At 45.1% G+C, this 19,926-nt stretch overlaps 1 protein-coding gene across 1 annotated transcript in view; it reads right to left on the reverse strand.

The window, feature by feature from the left end:
• Positions 1–1,403: 1,403 nt before the first annotated feature.
• LOC126455778 (venom carboxylesterase-6-like) overlaps positions 1,404–19,926 on the reverse strand; it is a 46,894-nt gene continuing 28,371 nt past the window's right edge. The window contains exon 6 of the mRNA XM_050091543.1: positions 1,404–1,535. Coding sequence (XP_049947500.1) covers positions 1,404–1,535 — 132 coding nt within the window. The remainder of the gene's footprint in view (positions 1,536–19,926) is intronic.

Here is a 19,926-nt window from a genome sequence, read left to right on the forward strand (position 1 = left end):
CGCTTCTGTTACTTTTCTACATAGTCGTTATGTTTTTGGTAACGTGCCACAAGTTTTTCCAACCAAGTATTGTACCAGGTCGGGTTATGCGCTAGTAACCAGCTGTTTCCATGTAAGATAATCTTTGAGTCACTTGGGGAGCAAGATCTGGCGATACGGAGGACGCGGAAAACTTCCGGGTTGAGCCTCCCGAACTCCGCGTGGGTCATTGGAGCTTCATGAGGCCGAGCATTGTCATAAAGGAAGTGACTTCTGCGAAACAAAAGTCCACGACGTTTCTTTTGATGGCAGATTGCAGGTTCCTCGAGACGTTTTAGTACGTCTCTACATTTACTGCGGTGTTTCGAGGCAGGCGGTGAACGAGTAACAGCCCCTGACAACCCCAAAAGATGGTTTCCATAACTTTCCCTGACGAATATGTGATCGTTGCCTTTTTTGGGGCAATTTCGGCAGGTTTCTTCCAGGCCATGCTCTGATGTTTTGTCTCAGGGACCGAATGATGCACCTAGGTCTGATCCCCATTTGAATGCTCATACAGCCTTCCCCGCAGACAGAGATTAGCTCCTGATGGATATCGACAGTGGACAGTTGTTTTTCTGCGGAAAAAAAAACGAATGACAGAGCGCAGCTCACAACCGTACACACTTTGTCATGGTGCGAGCACTGTAAACACATACCACTCGAACTCGGCAGTTCTCACACGCCACGGGTACAGTTTATATTGCAGAGAAATAAAATAGGGAAACTTATTTACTGGACCAGCCTCGTGCTAGGTCGTGTTTGTTTACTTATCCGATCTTCTGCTGCCTTCACCATTTCATCTCTCAAAGTAATCTGTTCTTTTTCTACTGTATTCCAAGCAACTACAATTGATGAACTCGGGCATTCCAAGCGTCATAGAAATACGCACACGAATCTATCATCGAAGCTCAGTTCGGCTCGATGCCCATTCTGTTCAAATGGTTCAAATGGCTCTATGGGACTTAACATCTGAGGTCATCAGTCCCCTAGAACTTAGAACTAATTAAACCTAACTAACCTAAGGACATCACACACATCCATGCCCGAGGCAGGATTCGAACCTGCGACCGTAGCAGTCGTGCGGTTCCGGACTGAAGCGCCCAGAACCGCTCGGTCACCTGCGGCCGGCAATGCCCATTCGGGTTGAGCCACTTTTGCTGCCAGAGTTGACTGTCTTGTGCGCTAAATTTCGTGGTCTATGTACCCCTAAATCAGATACAGATTTAATCTTTTATTGCTCCTGCCATAATATAGACGCACAAAAGCAAAATTTTATTACTTGCTATGGTTCTGGTATCGCAGTTTTAATTACCAGTAGTGTAGCTTCTTTCGGCTCACTGGCTCATGTCGATCATTAAGCACACAAGCTGTGACCACTTACCTTATGTTGTGTTGCCCAGTTCAGGTCCCCGGTAGTCGAACTGGTAGTAGTACACGGGTGCAGAATCAGAATGATTGGCGATGATCCGCACAGCTGAGTCCGCTGGTTCCACAAGGAAGATGTCGCTCATCATCTGGGAAAAGAGTTTCAGGCTGGTGTTACATACAGAGCAAAAGTGAAAAATTTTGTCGTGCATAAATTAATAGTAGACTCCAAATTGGTTCAGTGCCCTTGAGTAGGGGACGGTGTTGTACCTTGGAACACTTTTCAGACTTTAGCCTCCAGGCAGCCATGTAAATTTATTTTCTCATTCGATTTTGAAATGATGGCATTCACTTTCTCTTGAATGCACAGAATCTCGTTTTTGTATCAAAATATATGCGTACATCTGGAAAACTTCGATTAGCTTTTCTCAGTTATATATTACTGTGTAATTGGGAACATTGGGCCAGGTTTGCACGCAAGCGCGTTTTGTTGTAATATGGCTGGCAAGGAATTCCTTGAGTGCGAGGTCGCATGTTTGCTGCAGGCTTTTTCTGGAACTACGAAAGTTACTCCAGAAACGTGTTTTCCCAGATGCGCGAAACTGTTCCAGGGTACAACATGACCATGTATCTACTAACAATTACTCTATTAGAATTTAAAAGTGTTACAACCGAAAAAGTTTTCTCAGTACTGTATTCAACACGCTATGTGCCACATTATTACTCCGCTGCACATCTATAATCGGTAAGAGAAACGAAATAAAGAAGTGTTATCAAAATCCATTTATAAGTCAAAAATATAGTAGTAATTCTGCAGGCTTTCGTGGCTGTCCTCACTGAAGTTAAAATCTTCTAGGTTGTTAGGCTGAGTCGTATTGCTGAGTCGTATTTCTTTTAAACGATAGACGTTTCGACCCTTCAGCTGGGATCTTCTTCAGGATCTTGTGATGTCCACTGTAAACTGAGACTGTCAGAGGGCTCTCCTCCCCCCCCCCTCCTCCCTTCCCCCCCCCCCCCCCCCACTTTGTTTCAGCCCCAACTTTTCCTCAGCGATCTCTGCTTCTCGGTGACACTTTAAAGTTTAGTTTGTTGGATTTGGGGAGGACTTGTAAGGGTCATAGGTCCATAAGTTTCTCTTCCTTACTTCTTTATCTGTAGTGCTTTGTGTTTAATTTCCTATTCAACTAATGCCGTGGTGACGCTGTAGCGATGCAAGGGTTCTGTTCTGGTAGTATCTCCTACTCGGATGTGTCGTATGAAAATTATGAGTTGGTCTAATTTCTCATGGATTTTAGTAGATCTGAGTTTGATCATTTCTACAATAGCTTCCATATTGAGCTCCAAATACAGTGCCTGGATGCGCGTGTATCGCGAAGTTCCAAGTAAGCACCGAAGGACTTTATGTTGTAACCATTGGATGCGCTGCATTTGGGTCTTGCTAGCTAGGCCTCTTGACGTGCTGCCATACAGTACTTTTGATAGTACAGTTGCCTTGTACACTAACTTTTGTTGAGATGTTGAGCTGCCTGCTGTAGAATAGTAGTATCAGTTCCCTTGGCATGCCAGAGACTTTCGTTTTAGGGCTTGCACGTGTCTATGAAAAAAAAAAGAAGGTGCCGATTGATGACTCCAAGATACTTGCCAGTTGAGCTCAATGGCACCTTCTGCTTTGTATAGTAAGGTTTCGTCTAGCTGTTTCGTCTTCTTGCTAAAGTATATTGACGTTGTTTTGGCCAGGGTAATTTGAGTTATGTCTGCACCACTATGTGATGAGGTTCAATTGTGTCTGTAGTCTTCTGATGTTGGCGTTATGTTGGCGCCAACTCGTAAAGTACACAGTGTCATCAGCGAACTGTGCCAGTTCGTTTGTAATGGCCAGCATCTCGTTGACGTAGATTGTAAACTGGCGTCAAGACCGAGCCTTGCGGAATTCTGGACCCTACGAGTTTGATCTCCGATCGGATGCCTTCAGTTTCTGTGGGAGAGAAAGGTTGGGGCCGTTGTTTGGGCCAGAGACCAGTGTCGCTTTCCCTTATAAAACGGAGATTCCCCGCGCTTGTGCTAGAGAAGTGGGATTATTGGGTAAAATTCTTGCGACTACTGTTGGTGACCCATCGTCATTAGGCAGTAACAGAAATGTTGCCGCGCTAATGCCGAAGAAGGGGGTATTGGCTAAATCTCCTGTGGCTGCCATAGATGCGCCAACGTCATGGTTAGAAAGGGATTTTTCCAGCACTAATGCTAGAGAAGAAAAATGGTTCAAATGGCTCTGAGCGCTATGCGACTTAACTGCTGAGGTCATCAGTCGCCTAGAACTTAGAACTAATTAAACCTAACCAACCTAAGGACATCACACACATCCATGCCCGAGGCAGGATTCGAACCTGCGACCGTAGCGGTCGCTCGGGTCCAGACTGTAGCGCCTAGAACCGCACGGCCACTCCGACCGGCGCTAGAGAAGAGTTATTGGTTAAAAATCCTCCTGCTGTCATTGGTGAGCCATCATAATTGGCTAGAAGCGAAACGGGCGGAGCAAGAGAGGGCTTACGTTTATTCAAAGCATTACTGTCCGCAGAGGCGGCTTCCAGGGCGCTGTCTGTGTTGCTCGCACGCCGAGGCCGCGTATCCACTTCCTTGTTGGCGGGAGCCACGACGCCGGAAACCTATAGCCGTCACCTCTATTGAAGTTACATGCCTTCTCGGAAATTTCAATCGCTTCTCGGACTTCTATAAATGTTAGTTTCCTTAGTCAGCACAAGTACTTTAGTGAAATCGATGTCAAGGCCACAGCTGTCGTGATGTTCCGCTACCACCGATTTCACACTTTGTTTTAGCCGCGTGTGGCATTCGCTTGCCTGTGTGCAATGCGGTACCAAAAGAAACCTTTCATGCTCCTTTTCATGCTTGGAAATAAGAAAAAGTCTCATGAAGCCAGGTCAGGTGAGTAAGGTGTGTGTGGCAGCGGAAACATGCCATTTTTAGTCAAAAACTGTCTAACGGAGATCGCTGTGTGTGCAGGTACATTGTCGTGGTGGAAGAATCAGTCTCCTGTCTGCCACATATTGGGTCTTTTTTTATGAACACTGCAGCACAATCTTCTTAAAACTTCCAAATTAAAGTATACTATGTATATACACTACTGGCCATTAAAATTGCTACACCAAGAAGAAATTCAGATGATAAACGGGTATTCATTGGTCAAATGTATTATACTAGAACTGACATGTGATTACATTTTCACGCAGTTTGGGTGCATAGATCCTGAGAAATCAGTACCCAGAACAACCACCTCTGGCCGTAATAACGGCCTTGATACGCCTGGGCATTGAGTCAAACAGAGTTTGGATGGCGTGTACAGGTACAGCTGCCCATGCAGCTTCAACACGATACCACACTTCATCAAGAGTAGTGAGTGGCGTATTGTGACGAGCCAGTTGTTCGGCCACCATTGACCAGACGTTTTCAGTTGGTGAGAGATCTGGAGAATGTGCTGGACAGGGAAGCAGTCGAACATTTTCTGTATCCAGAAATGCCCTTACAGGACCTGCAACATGCGGTCGTGCATTATCCTGCTGAAATCTAGGGTTTCGCAGGGATCGAATGAAGGGTAGAGCCACGGGTCGTAACACATCTGAAATGTAACGTCCACTGTTCAAGGTGCCGTCAATGCGAACAAGAGGTGACCGAGACGTGTAACCAATGGCACCCCATACCATCACGCCGGGTGATACGCCAGTATGGCGATGACGAATACACGCTTCCAATGTGCGTTCACCGCGATGTCGCCATCACGGATGCGACCATCATGATGCTGTAAACAGAACCTGGATTCATCCGAAGAAATGACGTTTTGCCATTTGTGCACCCAGATTCGTCGTTGAGTACACCATCGCAGGTGCTCCTGTCTGTGATGCAGCGTCAAGGGTAACTGCAGCCACGATCTCCGAGCTGATAGTTCAAACTGCTGTAAACGTCGTCGAACTGTTCGTGCAGATGGTTGTTGTCTTGCAAACGTCCCCATCTGTTGACTCAGGGATCGAGACGTGGCTGCACGATCCGTACAGCCAGGCGGATAAGATGCCTGTCATCTCGACTGGTAGTGATACGAGGCCGTTGGGATCCAGTACGGCGTTCTCTATTACCCTACTGAACCCACCGATTTCATATTCTGCTAACAATCATTGGATCTCGACTAACACGAGCAGCAATGTCGCGATATGATAAAACGCAATCGCGATAGCCTACAATCCGACCTTTATCAAAGTCGGAAACGTGATGGTACGCACTTCTCCTCCTTACCCGAGGCATCACAACAACGTTTCACCAGGCAACGCCGGTCAACTGCTGTTTGTGTACGCGAAATCGGTTGGAAACTTTCCTCATGTCAGCACGTTGTAGGTGTCGCCACCGGCGCCAATCTTGTGTGAATGCTCTGAAAAGCTAATCATTTGCATATCACAGCATCTTCTTCCTGTCGGTTAAATTTCGCGTCTGTAGCACGTCATCTTCGTGGTGCAGCAATTTTACCGGCCAGTAGTGTATATACTTAAGGCTCACCGGCTATTTGACCATCTTCTTCTGTGCGGATGCACAAACAGTGCTCGAATTCTTACGGGAATCGGCAAAAAGCCGCGAGTAATGAGTATAACGGACAGGGGCACTATGAATATAGTGCGGGACAATAAGTTGAGAATGTGGGTCTCACGGGAGGCGTGCCAGAGATAAGTCGCTGCAGTCGCACTATCCTCTGTGTCCTCGGTGGCTCAGATGGATCTAGGCGGCACGGTAGCTCAGCGTGTTCGGTCAGAGGGTTCGCTACCCTCTGTAACAGAAAACTGAGCGAATGGATCATCGAAGAACCTAAACGGGTGTCATCGGACGTTCGCCCCGAACAAGTTCAATGATCAATATAGAACAAAACGAATTTAAAAAGAAGATTGATAGAGCGTCTGCCATGTAAGCAGCAGATCCCAGGTTCGAGTCCCGGTGGGGGCACACATTTTCAACTGTCCCCGTTGAATTATATTAACACCTGTATGCACCTAGGGGGTATTCATTTAATTGTAATTCCAAATTAAAGCTTTGATTCACGGTCTGATCTGGGAAATAAATTCTGAATGAACTAAACCCTTGGCATAAAGAATGTAAATCAGCATTGTTTTGATGTTTGATTTGACTTGACGACATTTTTTTGGACGGGGTGGCGGTGACGTCTTCCATTGACTTGACTGTTGCTTTGTTCCTGGGTTGTAACCATACCACCATGGCTGATCACCAGCAATGACCTTTGACAGAAAATCTGGATCAGTTTGATGCTGTTCTTTCAAAGCACGACATGTTTCAACTCAACGCTCCTTTTCATTGTTACCCGAGGAACACACTTGGCAGCAGCCCTTTTCATTCCAAAACCTTCCGTTAAAATTCGCTGAACCGAGCTCCAAGATAACCCACTAATCTCTGACAGTTGATTAATTGTCCGTCGACGGTCTGTAGCACAAGCTCTCGAATTTTTTCAATATTTTCGTCGATTCGGACAGTTGATGGACGTCCAGAACGAGGTTTGTCACCAATCGACGTGTCGCCATTTTTAAATCGAGCAGACCACTCGTACACCTGAATTTTCCCCATAGCTTCATCTTGGTAAGCTGTTTTCAGCATTAAATCATCTTCAGCAGAACTTTTACCAAGTAGAAAACGAAATTTGACAGCTGCACGTTGTTCAATCAAACTTGCCATCATAAAAAACGAAACAAGAACAAAACAGCACCAGCAAAAACAATCACTGTAGTTGAACAGGACAAGCCAGGTCGACAGCATAGGCGGCGTTGAACAATAAGTTGCGCTGTACACGCTTAGCGGCAATAATGGGTGACACAGAAGCTCCGTCCACGGCTATGTTATTCCGTGATTTTTTGTGTACCCCCTCGATCGTTCTTTAACAGTCCTCCCATTTTCCCCTATGAACACTTTTCCGCCGCCACACGTCATTTCATAAACGCTCGCAGTGTGGAAAAATTAGTTACATCAGTTTTCGGTCGGAAGAGGTCTTTTATTTCGTTTTGACTGATGAAATTGGTCTGAATACCGTTTTTCCCTAGAAGCCTGCCTATACAGTCAGTTACGACAGAAAAAAACGATAACTTAACAGTGGGAGAAAGCGGTTCCTGGTCATTCCTACTTGCATAATTTTACTTCGCTAAAAAGTCCTGTTTACAGACAAACTGTCATAGCCATTGGCCTTCATTGTCTTCTTGAAAAATCCAAGTCCGATTTCAAGCTATAGTCATCGCTGATACTGAAGGCACGTGAAAATAGAATGTTGAGCACTGCGTGCTTCTGGGCTGGGAGGTGGTGCGATTGGCCTCTAAACACGTGTTTGTGATTGTAGGCTTTCTATACAGTCTGTGTCCTAGAGTGTGGTCAGATCTTCTATATACGAACACATTTAGGAACGGAGATTGATCTCACTATTAGTCTTCAAGGTAAGCTTGATTCTGGAATGAATTCCATTTAAGAAATTGTGCAACCCATGAAGTTCTTCTTCGCTCTGTGGTCATATAGCAAGTGTGTCATCCATACAGCGGAGCCAACAAGAAGGCTTCCGCGGAGCACTACTTAATGGCTATTACTCAAAATGTTCCATAAAAATATCAGCTGCTACAGCCGACAAGCGTGAGCCCATACCAAGACCATCAGACTGTTCATAGAATTCACCGTTTATTTAAAATAGCTCGATCGAATACATAAATCAATTAAGTCGCAAATATCTCTTTTGCTCTGCCCGTTTCGCTTGTAAGCTATGGTGATGGCCAATTCACATCTGCAGGAGGAATTTTGATCAATAACTCTTCTGCAGCGTAAGTACGGGAAAAGTCAATTTCTAACCATGACGTTGGCCCATCAATGGTAGCCACAAGAATTTTAACCAGTAACCCCATGTCTTCAACATCAGCGCAGAAATACTTCTCTATCATCCAATGGCGATGGCCTACCAATGGGGGCCACAAGATTTTTACCCTCCAGCGCAAGCTAGGAAAACTCCCTTTTATAAGAGAACGCGACACTCTGTGACAGTGCTCAGTCTACAGTGCTCCACCACAATATCCTGAAGAAGATCCCAGCAGAGAGGTCAGAAACGTCGATCGTTTAACAGAAATACGACGCGGCCTAACAATCCAGGAGATTTTAACTTCAAATTTAATTAGACCGGTAGTAACTGCATATGATTTGAGGAGAAATTTTCTGTTTTTCTTTTGTGGGAACTTACTACCCAGATTGTACGTACGAGTACATAGTTAAATAAGTTTACTGTTTGGAAGTATTCAAAGCAATTTTAATGCTCTGACAGTGGGCATATTACATTGTACTGAAGTAGCTGCGCAGCTTGTTATATTCTGCCTGGAAAGTGAGAAACCACACGAGAACTGGCGATTTGGAAGTGCGTTTTACTGTTTAACTTCATAATCGGTAATCGGAACTGAAAGGAATGGTTCAAATGGCTCTGAGCACTATGGGACTTAACAGCTGCGGTCATCAGTCCCCTAGAACTTAGAACTACTTAAACCTAACTAACCTAAGGACATCACACACATCTATGCCCGAGGCAGGATTTGAACCTGCGACCTTAGCGGTCGCGCGGTTCCAGACTGTAGCGCCCAGAACTGAAAGGAATTTGATATTTTATTAACGATCTTAGATGAGTTACCTCGAATGCTCACAAACGAATATTGCAGCAAATATAGCGCGTTATGGGATCTGAGGCTTTCCCAGCGTATATGTCGCTTCCGAGGTTCTCGGGTGTACTGCCGGATGCGTCGAAGATCCACAACCGTTCTGCCATCATAAGGTGGTACTGATGATGGCGGAACGATTGTCGCTGAAATATCGTGGACCTTCGACGACTGCATCCGGCAGTACACCCTGGAACCTTGGTAACGAAATATATCGCGCGTTTGACACATTGCATTCGCATTTCTGTGTGCACTCTATTGCAGAACACACTGAAATAGAAAGCATTTTAGAGGAATTTTCTTACCGAATGTAATATCACTCCGTTTGCTGTCAAAGCACAATAATGCTTAGCTGAGTGGTAACGTGTTTGCCTACCATGTAGCGGGCTCGAGTTTGATTCCCAGCCTGCCTGGAAATTTTCTGCGCTGGTGGACTGAGTGTTGTGTTGTCCTCATCATCATCGATACGCGATTCACCCAGTGTGGCGTCACCTGAAATAAGACTTGCAACTCTGCAGCGAAACATTCCCGGATGGAGCCTCCCAGCCATCAATGCCGCATGGTCATTTCATTTCATTTTACACCATCCATGTGTTCTCCATCTAATATCATTGGCTCTCATCAGCAGGTCACTATTATTAACACTGTTAGTGTTCATTTTATCACCGCGCTATCTTCTTCTACTGGCGACTGTATTATTACTACACTCCTGGAAATTGAAATAAGAACACCGTGAATTCATTGTCCCAGGAAGGGGAAACTTTATTGACACATTCCTGGGGTCAGATACATCACATGATCACACTGACAGAACCACAGGCACATAGACACAGGCAACAGAGCATGCACAATGTCGGCACTAATACAGTGTATATCCACCTTTCGCAGCAATGCAGGCTGCTATTCTCCCATGGAGACGATCGTAGAGATGCTGGATGTAGTCCTGTGGAACGGCTTGCCATGCCATTTCCACCTGGCGCCTCAGTTGGACCAGCGTTCGTGCTGGACGTGCAGACCGCGTGAGACGACGCTTCATCCAGTCCCAAACATGCTCAATGGGGGACAGATTCGGAGATCTTGCTGGCCAGGGTAGTTGACTTACACCTTCTAGAGCACGTTGGGTGGCACGGGATACATGCGGACGTGCATTGTCCTGTTGGAACAGCAAGTTCCCTTGCCGGTCTAGGAATCGTAGAACGATGGGTTCGATGACGGTTTGGATGTACCGTGCACTATTCAGTGTCCCCTCGACGATCACCAGTGGTGTACGGCCAGTGTAGGAGATCGCTCCCCACACCATGATGCCGGGTGTTAGCCCTGTGTGCCTCGGTCGTATGCAGTCCTGATTGTGGCGCTCACCTGCACGGCGCCAAACACGCATACGACCATCATTGGCACCAAGGCAGAAGCCACTCTCATCGCTGAAGACGACACGTCTCCATTCGTCCCTCCATTCACGCCTGTCGCGACACCACTGGAGGCGAGCTGCACGATGTTGGGGCGTGAGCGGAAGACGGCCTAACCGTGTGCGGGACCGTAGCCCAGCTTCATGGAGACGGTTGCGAATGGTCCTCGCCGATACCCCAGGAGCAACAGTGTCCCTATTTTGCTGGGAAGTGGCGGCGCGGTCCCCTACGGCACTGCGTAGGATCCTACGGTCTTGGCGTGCATCCGTGCGTCGCTGCGGTCCGGTCCCAGGTCGACGGGCACGTGCACCTTCCGCCGACCACTGGCGACAACATCGATGTACTGTGGAGACCTCATGCCCCACGTGTTGAGCAATTCGGCGGTACGTCCACCCGGCCTCCCGCATGCCCACTATACGCCCTCGCTCAAAGTCCGTCAACTGCACATACGGTTCACGTCCACGCTGTCGCGGCATGCTACCAGTGTTAAAGACTGCGATGGAGCTCCGTATGCCACGGCAAACTGGCTGACACTGACGGCGGCGGTGCACAAATGCTGGGCAGCTAGCGCCATTCGACGGCCAACACCGCGGTTCCTGGTGTGTCCGCTGTGCCGTGCGTGTGATCATTGCTTGTACAGCCCTCTCGCAGTGTCCGTTGCAAGTATGGTGGGTCTGACACACCGGTGTCAATGTGTTCTTTTTTCCATTTCCAGGAGTGTTGTTTCATTGTTTTTTTCTTCTTTGATTAATCTAAACTGTCACTGAAGCTCTTTCCGTGTTAATTTCGTATGATCGGACTATTATATTTAAAAATTTATCTTCATTTTCATGTAATGATGGGGTAAAAATTAACCTGCTGGCGTACAATTTCTGATCAAAAGTAACTAGGGAAGTAGGAGTAATCGGTTGAATTAGAGGTTCATATCAGTAACGTCGATCTGCAGTGGGGGTTTTGAACATATACTGTATTCGAACATTACGAAGTACCTCGAAGAAAACGATTTACTGACACGTAGTAATCAGCACGGATTCAGAAAATATCTTTCTTGCGAACACAACTAGCTCTTTATATTCATGAAGTAATGAGTGCTATCGACAGAGGATGTCAGATTGATTCCATATTTTTAGATTTTCAGAAGGCTTTCGACACCGTTCCTCACTAGCGTCTTCTAACCAAACTGCGTGCTATGGAATATCGCCTCACTTGTGCAACTGGATTCGAGATTTCCTGCCAGAAAGGTCACAGTTCGTAGAAATAAACCGAAACTCATCGAGTAAAACAGAAATAATATCCGGCGTTCGTAATATGGCTCTGAGCACTATGGGGCTTAACATCTGTGGTCATCAGTCCCCTAGAACTTAGAACTACTTAAACCTAACTAACCTAACGACATCACACACATCCATGCCCGAGGCAGGATTCGAACCTGCGACTGTAGCAGTCGCGCGGCTCCGGCCGGCGTTCGTCAAGGATTTGTTACTGATCTATATTAACGACATAGGAGACAATCTGAGTAGCCGTCTTAGATTGTTTGCAGATGATGCTGTCATTTACCGTCTTGTAAAGTCATCAGAGTACCAAAACGAATTGCAAAATGATTTAGATGAGATATCTGTATGGTGCGAAAAGTGGCAATTGACCCTGAATAAGGAAAAGTGTGAAGTCATTCACTTGAGTACTAAAAGAAATAAGCTAAATTTCGATTACGCGTTAAGTCACAGAAATCTCAAGGCTGTAAATTCAACTAAATACTTAGGGACTACAATTCCAAATAACCTAAATTGGAACGATCACATAGATAATGTTGTGTGTAGAGCCAAACAAAGACTGTGATTCACTGGCAGAACACTTAGAAGGTGCAAGAGGTCTAGTAAAGAGACTGCTTACACCACGCTAGTCCGCCCTATTCTGGAGTATTGCTGTGCGCTGTGGGATCCCCATCAGATGAGACTGACGGATGACATCTAAAAAGTACAAAGAAGGGCAGCTCGTTTTGTATTATCGCGAAATAGGGGAGATAGTGCCACAGATATGGTACGTGAATTGAAGTGGCGATCATTAAAATAAAGACGTTTTTCGTTGCGACGGGGTCTTCTCATGGAATTTCAATCACCAGTTTTCTCCTCCGATTGCGAAAACATTCTGTTGGCATCCATTTACATAGGGAGAAATGATAAAATAAGAGAAATTTATGTACTCGTTTCTCCCACGCGCCTTTCGAGAGTGGAACGGTAGAGAGACAGCTTGAAGGTGGTTCATTGAACCCTCTGCCAGGCACTTCATTGTGAATAGCAGCGTAATCACGTAGATGTAGATGTAAAAGTATGCGGACAGCCCTATGTAATTTGGAAGTGACTGCTAGATGTCACGGGAGTCGGACCCATCTGTATAACAGGAGGCGGAGAGTTTTGTGTAATAAGTAGAGAGTTGTGTTTGGTTGCTGTGAGGGAGGAGACCAGACAGCGAGGTCATCGGTCTCAACGGGTTAGGGAACGACGCGGAAGGAAGTCGGCCGTGCCCATTCAAAGGAACCATCCCTTCATTTGCCTGGAGCGATTTAGGGGAATCACGGAAAATCTAAATCAGGATGGCCAGAAGAGAGATTGAACCGTCGTCCTCCCGAATGCGAGTCCAGTGTGAAGCCACTGGACAGTGGGTGAGTGGAAACGAGTGATTTGGAGCGATGAATCACGCTGCACGTGGTAGCAATACGATGAAAGAGTTTGTGTTTGCCAGATGCATGGAGAACGTTACCTGCAAACATTTGTAGCAGCAGCAGTGAAGTGTGGAGGAGATGGTGCCATGGTATGCGGGCGCTTTTCATGGTTAAGATGTGGTATCGTTATTGCGTTTAAGAAAACACACCAAGAGAGGTGGCGCAATGGTTAGCACACTGGACTCGCATTCTGGAGGACGACCGTTGAAACCCGTCTCCGGCCATCCAGATTTAGGTTTTTCGTGATTTCCCCAAACCGCTTCAGGCAAGTGCCGGAATGTTTCCTTCGAAAGGGCAGGGCCACTTTTCTTCTCCATTCTTCTCTAATCCGAGCTTGTGCCCCGTCCCTAATGACCTCTTTGTCGACGGGACGTTAAACACTAACCTTCTCCTCCTCCTTTAACAAAACACTAAATGCGAAAGGATATGAACACATTTTATAGCATTGTGTACTGTGTGAAGCAGAGGACGTAGAGGGTGAGTGAGGACGTAGTCTTCGCTCCAGGCCCCTGCGTCCAACATTACTATATTCCCCTGTTTCGGCTTTTGAGGAAGAATGGGCTGCTACTCCCCAACAGACTTTAGACACCTTACTGAAAATGTTCTCAGCAGAGTTCAAACTGACTCTCACCCCACATTAACGTCCAGTAATAGATGTAGGGAGACTTTTGATCAAATGGTGTAGTAAAAAAAGGTCATCTGCCAGGAAGTAAAAATAAAATATAATTTGGCTGTTCAAATAACTTATGGGTTTGCTGCCGGGTGGCGTCGTCGAACACCGCCGATATTTCGACAGGAGCGCACCCTGCCAGCGTGGAGTACTTCGCACCTTGGTTCACAGGGCCCACGTTATCTCAGACCCTGAAAGTTTGGCAGCTGAGCTAGCACATCTCGAAGTCACCTTTCGCCAGAATGGTTATAGTGAGAGGCAGATCAAACGTGCGTTGCGCTATCAGCCTTCTGTGCAACGGGTGAGTGACGATAGCAACGAAGTGGCACCAAAGTCTACGGACTTTTTGTCTTACGCAGGAAGCATTTCCAACAGGATTGGCCGTACTTTGCGGAAATATGATGTGAAATGTGTTTTTCGACCACCTTCTAAGATTAAGGCCCTGTTGGCGTCGGTAAAAGATGATCTTGGTTTGCGTAAGGCTGGGGTCTATCGTATTCCTTGCAGTTGTGGCATGTCATATATTGGTCAGACAATCAGGACTGTGGAAGATAGGTGTATTGAACATAAGCGTCACACACGCTTACAACAGCCGAGCAAATCCGCTATTGCAGAACATTGCCTTGACACCGGTCATCCTATAGAATACAACAACACGCAGATTCTGGCTTGCACGTCCAGCTATTGGGATAGTGTTATTAAGGAAGCTGTTGAAATCAGACGATCAAGCAACCTTATTAACAGAGATGGTGGATTTTGTTTAAATGCTGCTTGGAAACTGGCTCTGTCTCTCATCAAAAAACAGAGGGACAGAATTAGTGCTACCTCATCTGTTGATTAATAGTAACTGTCGATATTTCTGATGTTGGTTATCTTTGGCTGTGTTGACACTTGTTCTGTGTGTGGTGTCTTCCTTGTTTCTCCTTTGTGAACCGAGGTATTAAATTTGCTTGCACATTTTTTCTTCCTTGCGAATGGCAGAGTGTGCTCCTGTCGAAATATCGGCGGTGTTCGACGACGTCACCCGGCAGCAAACCCGTAAGTTATTTGAACATTCGATTCGCCGGGAAAAGTTGAGGTCTCATATAATTTGGCTAATCATGGAATTTCAGCAGACCAGGAGCACCAAGGTAAAGGCTAGGAAAGTGTGAGTCCAAACAATTGATGAAACGTTTACCAGTTAACAGTTGTCTCCATCACATTGGGTGGATTTACAACGGCTTAACGGTTTCATCTCGAACGAGTTGTTACCCTAACCGTGGAATCTCGTTATAAAAGTAATACTCAGAGAATCACCTAATGCCCATCTTGATCAATATAATGTCTAATAGGCGATATAGGTGTTAGATAACTGACAGACCTGTCACTGATTCTGAAGACGACCTCGTAGCTACTATATTGTTATAAGTACATCCAGTGTGATCAAGACACCTGCGAGAAAAAAAAATTATTTCCCAAAACAGTTCGCATGCTCCAAACTGACAATGTCAAATTTCACTGAATCTCTTTCCGTGTCAGTTTCAAGAGACTGCACTATTATATTTCAATATCTATCATGCTTTTAACATAATAATGTAGAAAGTGATCATTTTCGATGAGTTGTACATTTTCTTTATCGATTAGCTTTCCTGTTTCGAAACGGAAGCTTTATTTTGATCTCATAGGTGTAATTATGTACAACTTGTGACGAAACAAGACGGCCGTTAAACGAGTCGAAGGCCATGAAAGGTAAAGAGTGGTTGAAAAGGCAATGAGACAGCTTTGTAGCCTATTCCCGAGGTTATTCAACCTGTACATTGGGCAGGCGGTAAAAGAAGCGAAAGCAAAATTTGGAGAAGGAATTAAAGTTCACAGAGAAAAAAATTAAAACTTTGAGGTCTGCTGATGTCATTGTAATTCTGCCAGAGAGAGAAAAGGAGTTGGAAGAGCTGTTGAACGGAAAGGATAGTGTGTTGAAAGGAGGATATAAGATGAATATTAAGAAAACCCAAATATGGTTAAAGGAATGTAGTCGAATTAAATCAGGTGATGCTGAGGGAATTAGGTTAGGAAATGAGACACTTAAAGTAGTAGGCAGAGAAATAACTGATAACAGGCGAAGTATAGGGGGGGTATACAATGTAAGCTGGAAGTGACAAGCAAAGTGTTTCTGAAAGAAGAGAAATTTGATAACATCGAATATGGGTTTAAATGTTAGGGAGTCTTTTCTGAAGGCCTTTTGTCTGAGAGTAGCCTAATATGGGAGTGAAACATGGATGATAAGCAGCTGACAGAAGAAGAGAATAGAAGATTTTGAAATGCGGTGCTACAGAAGAATTATGAAGATCGAATGGATGGATCATGGGGACTACTGAGGAGATAATGAATAGACCTGGGGAGAAAAGAAATCTGTGGCATAACTTGAAGGGAGCGGTTGATAGGGCACATTCTGAAGAAAGGAATCGTTAATTTAGTACTGAAAGGAAGTTGGGGGGGGGGGGGGGAGTAAAATTGTAGATGGAGACCAAGAGACGAGTGCAGTAGGTAGAGTCAAATAACTGTGGGCTCCAGCAGTTATATGGAGATGAAGGGGCTTGCACAGGATAGAGCAGCGTGGAGAGCTGCATCAAACCAGTCTTCAGATTTAAGACTACTACAACAACACAACAACAATAACCAACGGTATAATTTCACATGTTGACTATCATTATACGAGGGTAAGTCAATTATTACTCGCAATTTAGTTATATTTTTGTTTATTTTGGTAGTACTATAGTTTTACGTTGATGACGCATGCTTTGTTTATTTGTTGTTATATCTTTGCATTTTTCAAGCTGCTAGGTTAGTTTCGTTACCGCTGCCGTGATGTTAATCATGGGTGCTCCACTGTCTATTTGCAACAAAGAAGAGCAACGTTGAGTGATCCGTTTTTTTTTTTTGTGGTCGGAAGGCGTATCAGGGGCCGAAATTCATAGAAGACTTTCGGTACAGTACGGGAACAGTGTTTTGCTACAACGGAGTGTCTACGAATGGATTGAAAAATTCCGAAATGGTCGCACAAGTGTTACGCACGATGAAGGAGCCGGACGACCGTTTACCGCCAAAAACGAAGAAACCACTGAGTGTTTACGTGAAATGATTCTATTGGACAGACGATTAACTACTGACGAAGTGGCACATCGTGTGCAAAATTAGTCATGGTTCTGCCAACGAAATCGTCCACAACAGACTTGGGTTTCTTAAAGTTTGAGCAAGATGAGTCCCAAAACAACTCACACAGTTGCATAAACAAACATCAACAAAAAAAAACATTTGGATCGCTATGGTAACAAAGGGGACAACTTCTTAGACAGGATCATTACTGGTGACGAAACATGGATCCATCATTACGAGCCGGAGAGTAAACGGCAGAGCATGGAATGGAAACATCCAAATTCGCCGTGCAAGAAAAAGTTCAAGACCCACAGTCCGCAGGAAAACTGATGCTTACAGTTTTTTGGGACGCGCAAGGTCCAGTACTGGAACATTTTGGGGAAAGGAGTACAACAATAAACAGTGTACGTTACAGTGAGATGCTTACTGCCAGGGTAAAGCCTCCAATTCGAAGCAATCGCCGAGGATTGCTGCCTGCAACTCGTGGTCGTGCGGTAACGTTCTCGCTTCCCACGCCCGGGTTCCCGGGTTCGATTCCCGGCGGGGTCAGGGATTTTCTCTGCCTCCTGATGGCTGGGTGTTGTGTGATGTCCTTAGGTTAGTTAGGTTTAAGTAGTTCTAAGTTCTAGGGGACTGATGACCATAGATGTTAAGTCCCATAGAGCTCAGAGCCATTTGAACCATTTTTCGAGGATTGCTGTCAAAAGGTGTTGTGTTGTTGCACGGCAATTCCCGTCCGCATACTGCTGCCCACACTGCTGAAACGCTCCAGAAACTCAAATTTGAAGTACTGGATCATCCTCCATATAGTCCCGATCTAGCCCCTTCTGACTATCACTTGTTTGCACCACTCGTAAAGGCATTAACGGGCCGTCGATTTGCCTCGGACGAAGCAGTGAAAGAAGCGGTGCATTCCTCTCTCGCGGCTGAACCGAGAACCTTCTTTTATGAGGGCATCACGAAGCTTGTACAACGATGGACCAAGTGTGTTGAATCGCAAGGAGACTATGCCGAAAAATGATGTTCTTGTAAGTTTCCTATTTGATTACTGGCGCCAGGCGATATCGATTCTTACTTCCATCTTTGATCGTTCCTGTGCCCTGTTCTCTTTGCCTCTTTGAGGCACGTTATTTATGGTGGCGCGCGTTCTCAAGTCGAGGAGAGTGGTTCCGCGCATGAACCGAGTCAGTCTGTGACGTGACGTGCATTCGATGTTGTTGTGGGTAGTTGTCGACACCATGTCACGTGGCACGGCCGTATGCCGTGAGGACCAGTTTGGTTGGAGCAACTAAGAAGCATGGGCCGCTGCCGGAAAGTATTAAAGTTGTATTGACACGGCTGGCCAGTGGCGACCAGGATTTGCTAATAGCTCGAGAGCTATGTGGATGGATGGCGTGTGAATTTCACATGAAGAAGGAAAAAATTAAGCGCTAAGCTTTCGTGGTGGGTTCCTCCTTCTATATATAGTGAATACTATTGCGTACTTAAGGACTGTTGAGCCGGCCGAAGTGGCCGTGCGGCTAAAGGCGCTGCAGTCTGGAACCGCAAGGCCGCTACGGTCGCAGGTTCGAATCCTGCCTCGGGCATGGATGTTTGTGATGTCCTTAGGTTAGTTAGGTTTAACTAGTTCTAAGTTCTAGGGGACTAATGACCTCAGCAGTTGAGTCCCATAGTGCTCAGAGCCATTTGAACCATTTTTTAAGGACTGTTGACTGTTGCAGTTGCTCGTGGCCAGCAAAACATTCACTGCAGTGGTGGTGAGGCGAGCTATGATCTGGAACGGCCAAGAAATTATGTTACTAAAGTGGCTAGAAACAGCGCGTCGCATTAGTAAGTTTGGATTTGGTGCTTAGTGGCATGCTGAAGGTGGCTGGTTCACTTGAACGTCATTTCTTAATTTAGTTATAGATTTAGAATTTTCTGGTTTTACGAATTAGTGGTAGTTGTTGTTTCTTAATAATTTGTTGGGTGTATGGATTGTCCCGCTAGGTACTTAGTATCTAGATTTTTTTTGTGGATCAAAGGAAACTAAGCTCCTTAATTCTGTTCATGGGTTAACTTGTAATATGTTTGTATTAAGGTATTGCTTTTCTATGTGTGTATATATATATATATATATATATATATATATATATATATATATATATATATATATATATATATATATGTATATGTATATATATATATATATATATATGTGTGTGTGTGTGTGTGTGTGTGTGTAACTTGTATATACTACAGTGTGTCTGTAGCTCAAGTCTTTCTCTTTTCAGAAACGTGTATAGTGTTCGACGCGAGCAAACCTCGCCCTGCGAGCTTGCAGTGTGACGGAAATCCCAGGATTTGAACTCAGGGCCGTCCGGACCCCGTTAACGCGCTATTTTTCGATTCCATTCAACGAGAGGCTTGTTTTAGGCAGAAGATTTTCTACTGCGGAAAGTCGAGTATAAGTTCACCCTTGGGATCGTGTGTTTGTGAAATCGTAATAGATTAACGTTTGCTCGCGTCCATCACATGTTCATCAAATTGACCTTTTGCCGTAAGCTTCCATAAGTGTAAAACTGAGTGATAATAAAAAGAAGTCAGTAAATTTATGAACATAAACACACACAAAGGGCAAATTGTACCCTGGTTGTGCCTATCCCTAAGTGGTATATTTAAAGTAATTTAAGATTTGGTCATATTGCAGTATGGCTGTGGCAAGACTGAAGTACCTCCTGTTTGCTAGTTAATTTAAGTTACTGCTTCTATTACATCGAAAAGTTTCATTCCTGTATAACATTTTTAAATGACTATATATTTGAAGCTGTTTCTGTGCTCTACAATTCTTTATACTCATTTTGTGCATTTTTAAATACTAATTGTGGATAGGGCCTTGATATG

This window comes from Schistocerca serialis, chromosome 2 (assembly GCF_023864345.2).
Source record: "Schistocerca serialis cubense isolate TAMUIC-IGC-003099 chromosome 2, iqSchSeri2.2, whole genome shotgun sequence".
Taxonomy (NCBI): Eukaryota; Metazoa; Arthropoda; class Insecta; order Orthoptera; family Acrididae; genus Schistocerca; species Schistocerca serialis.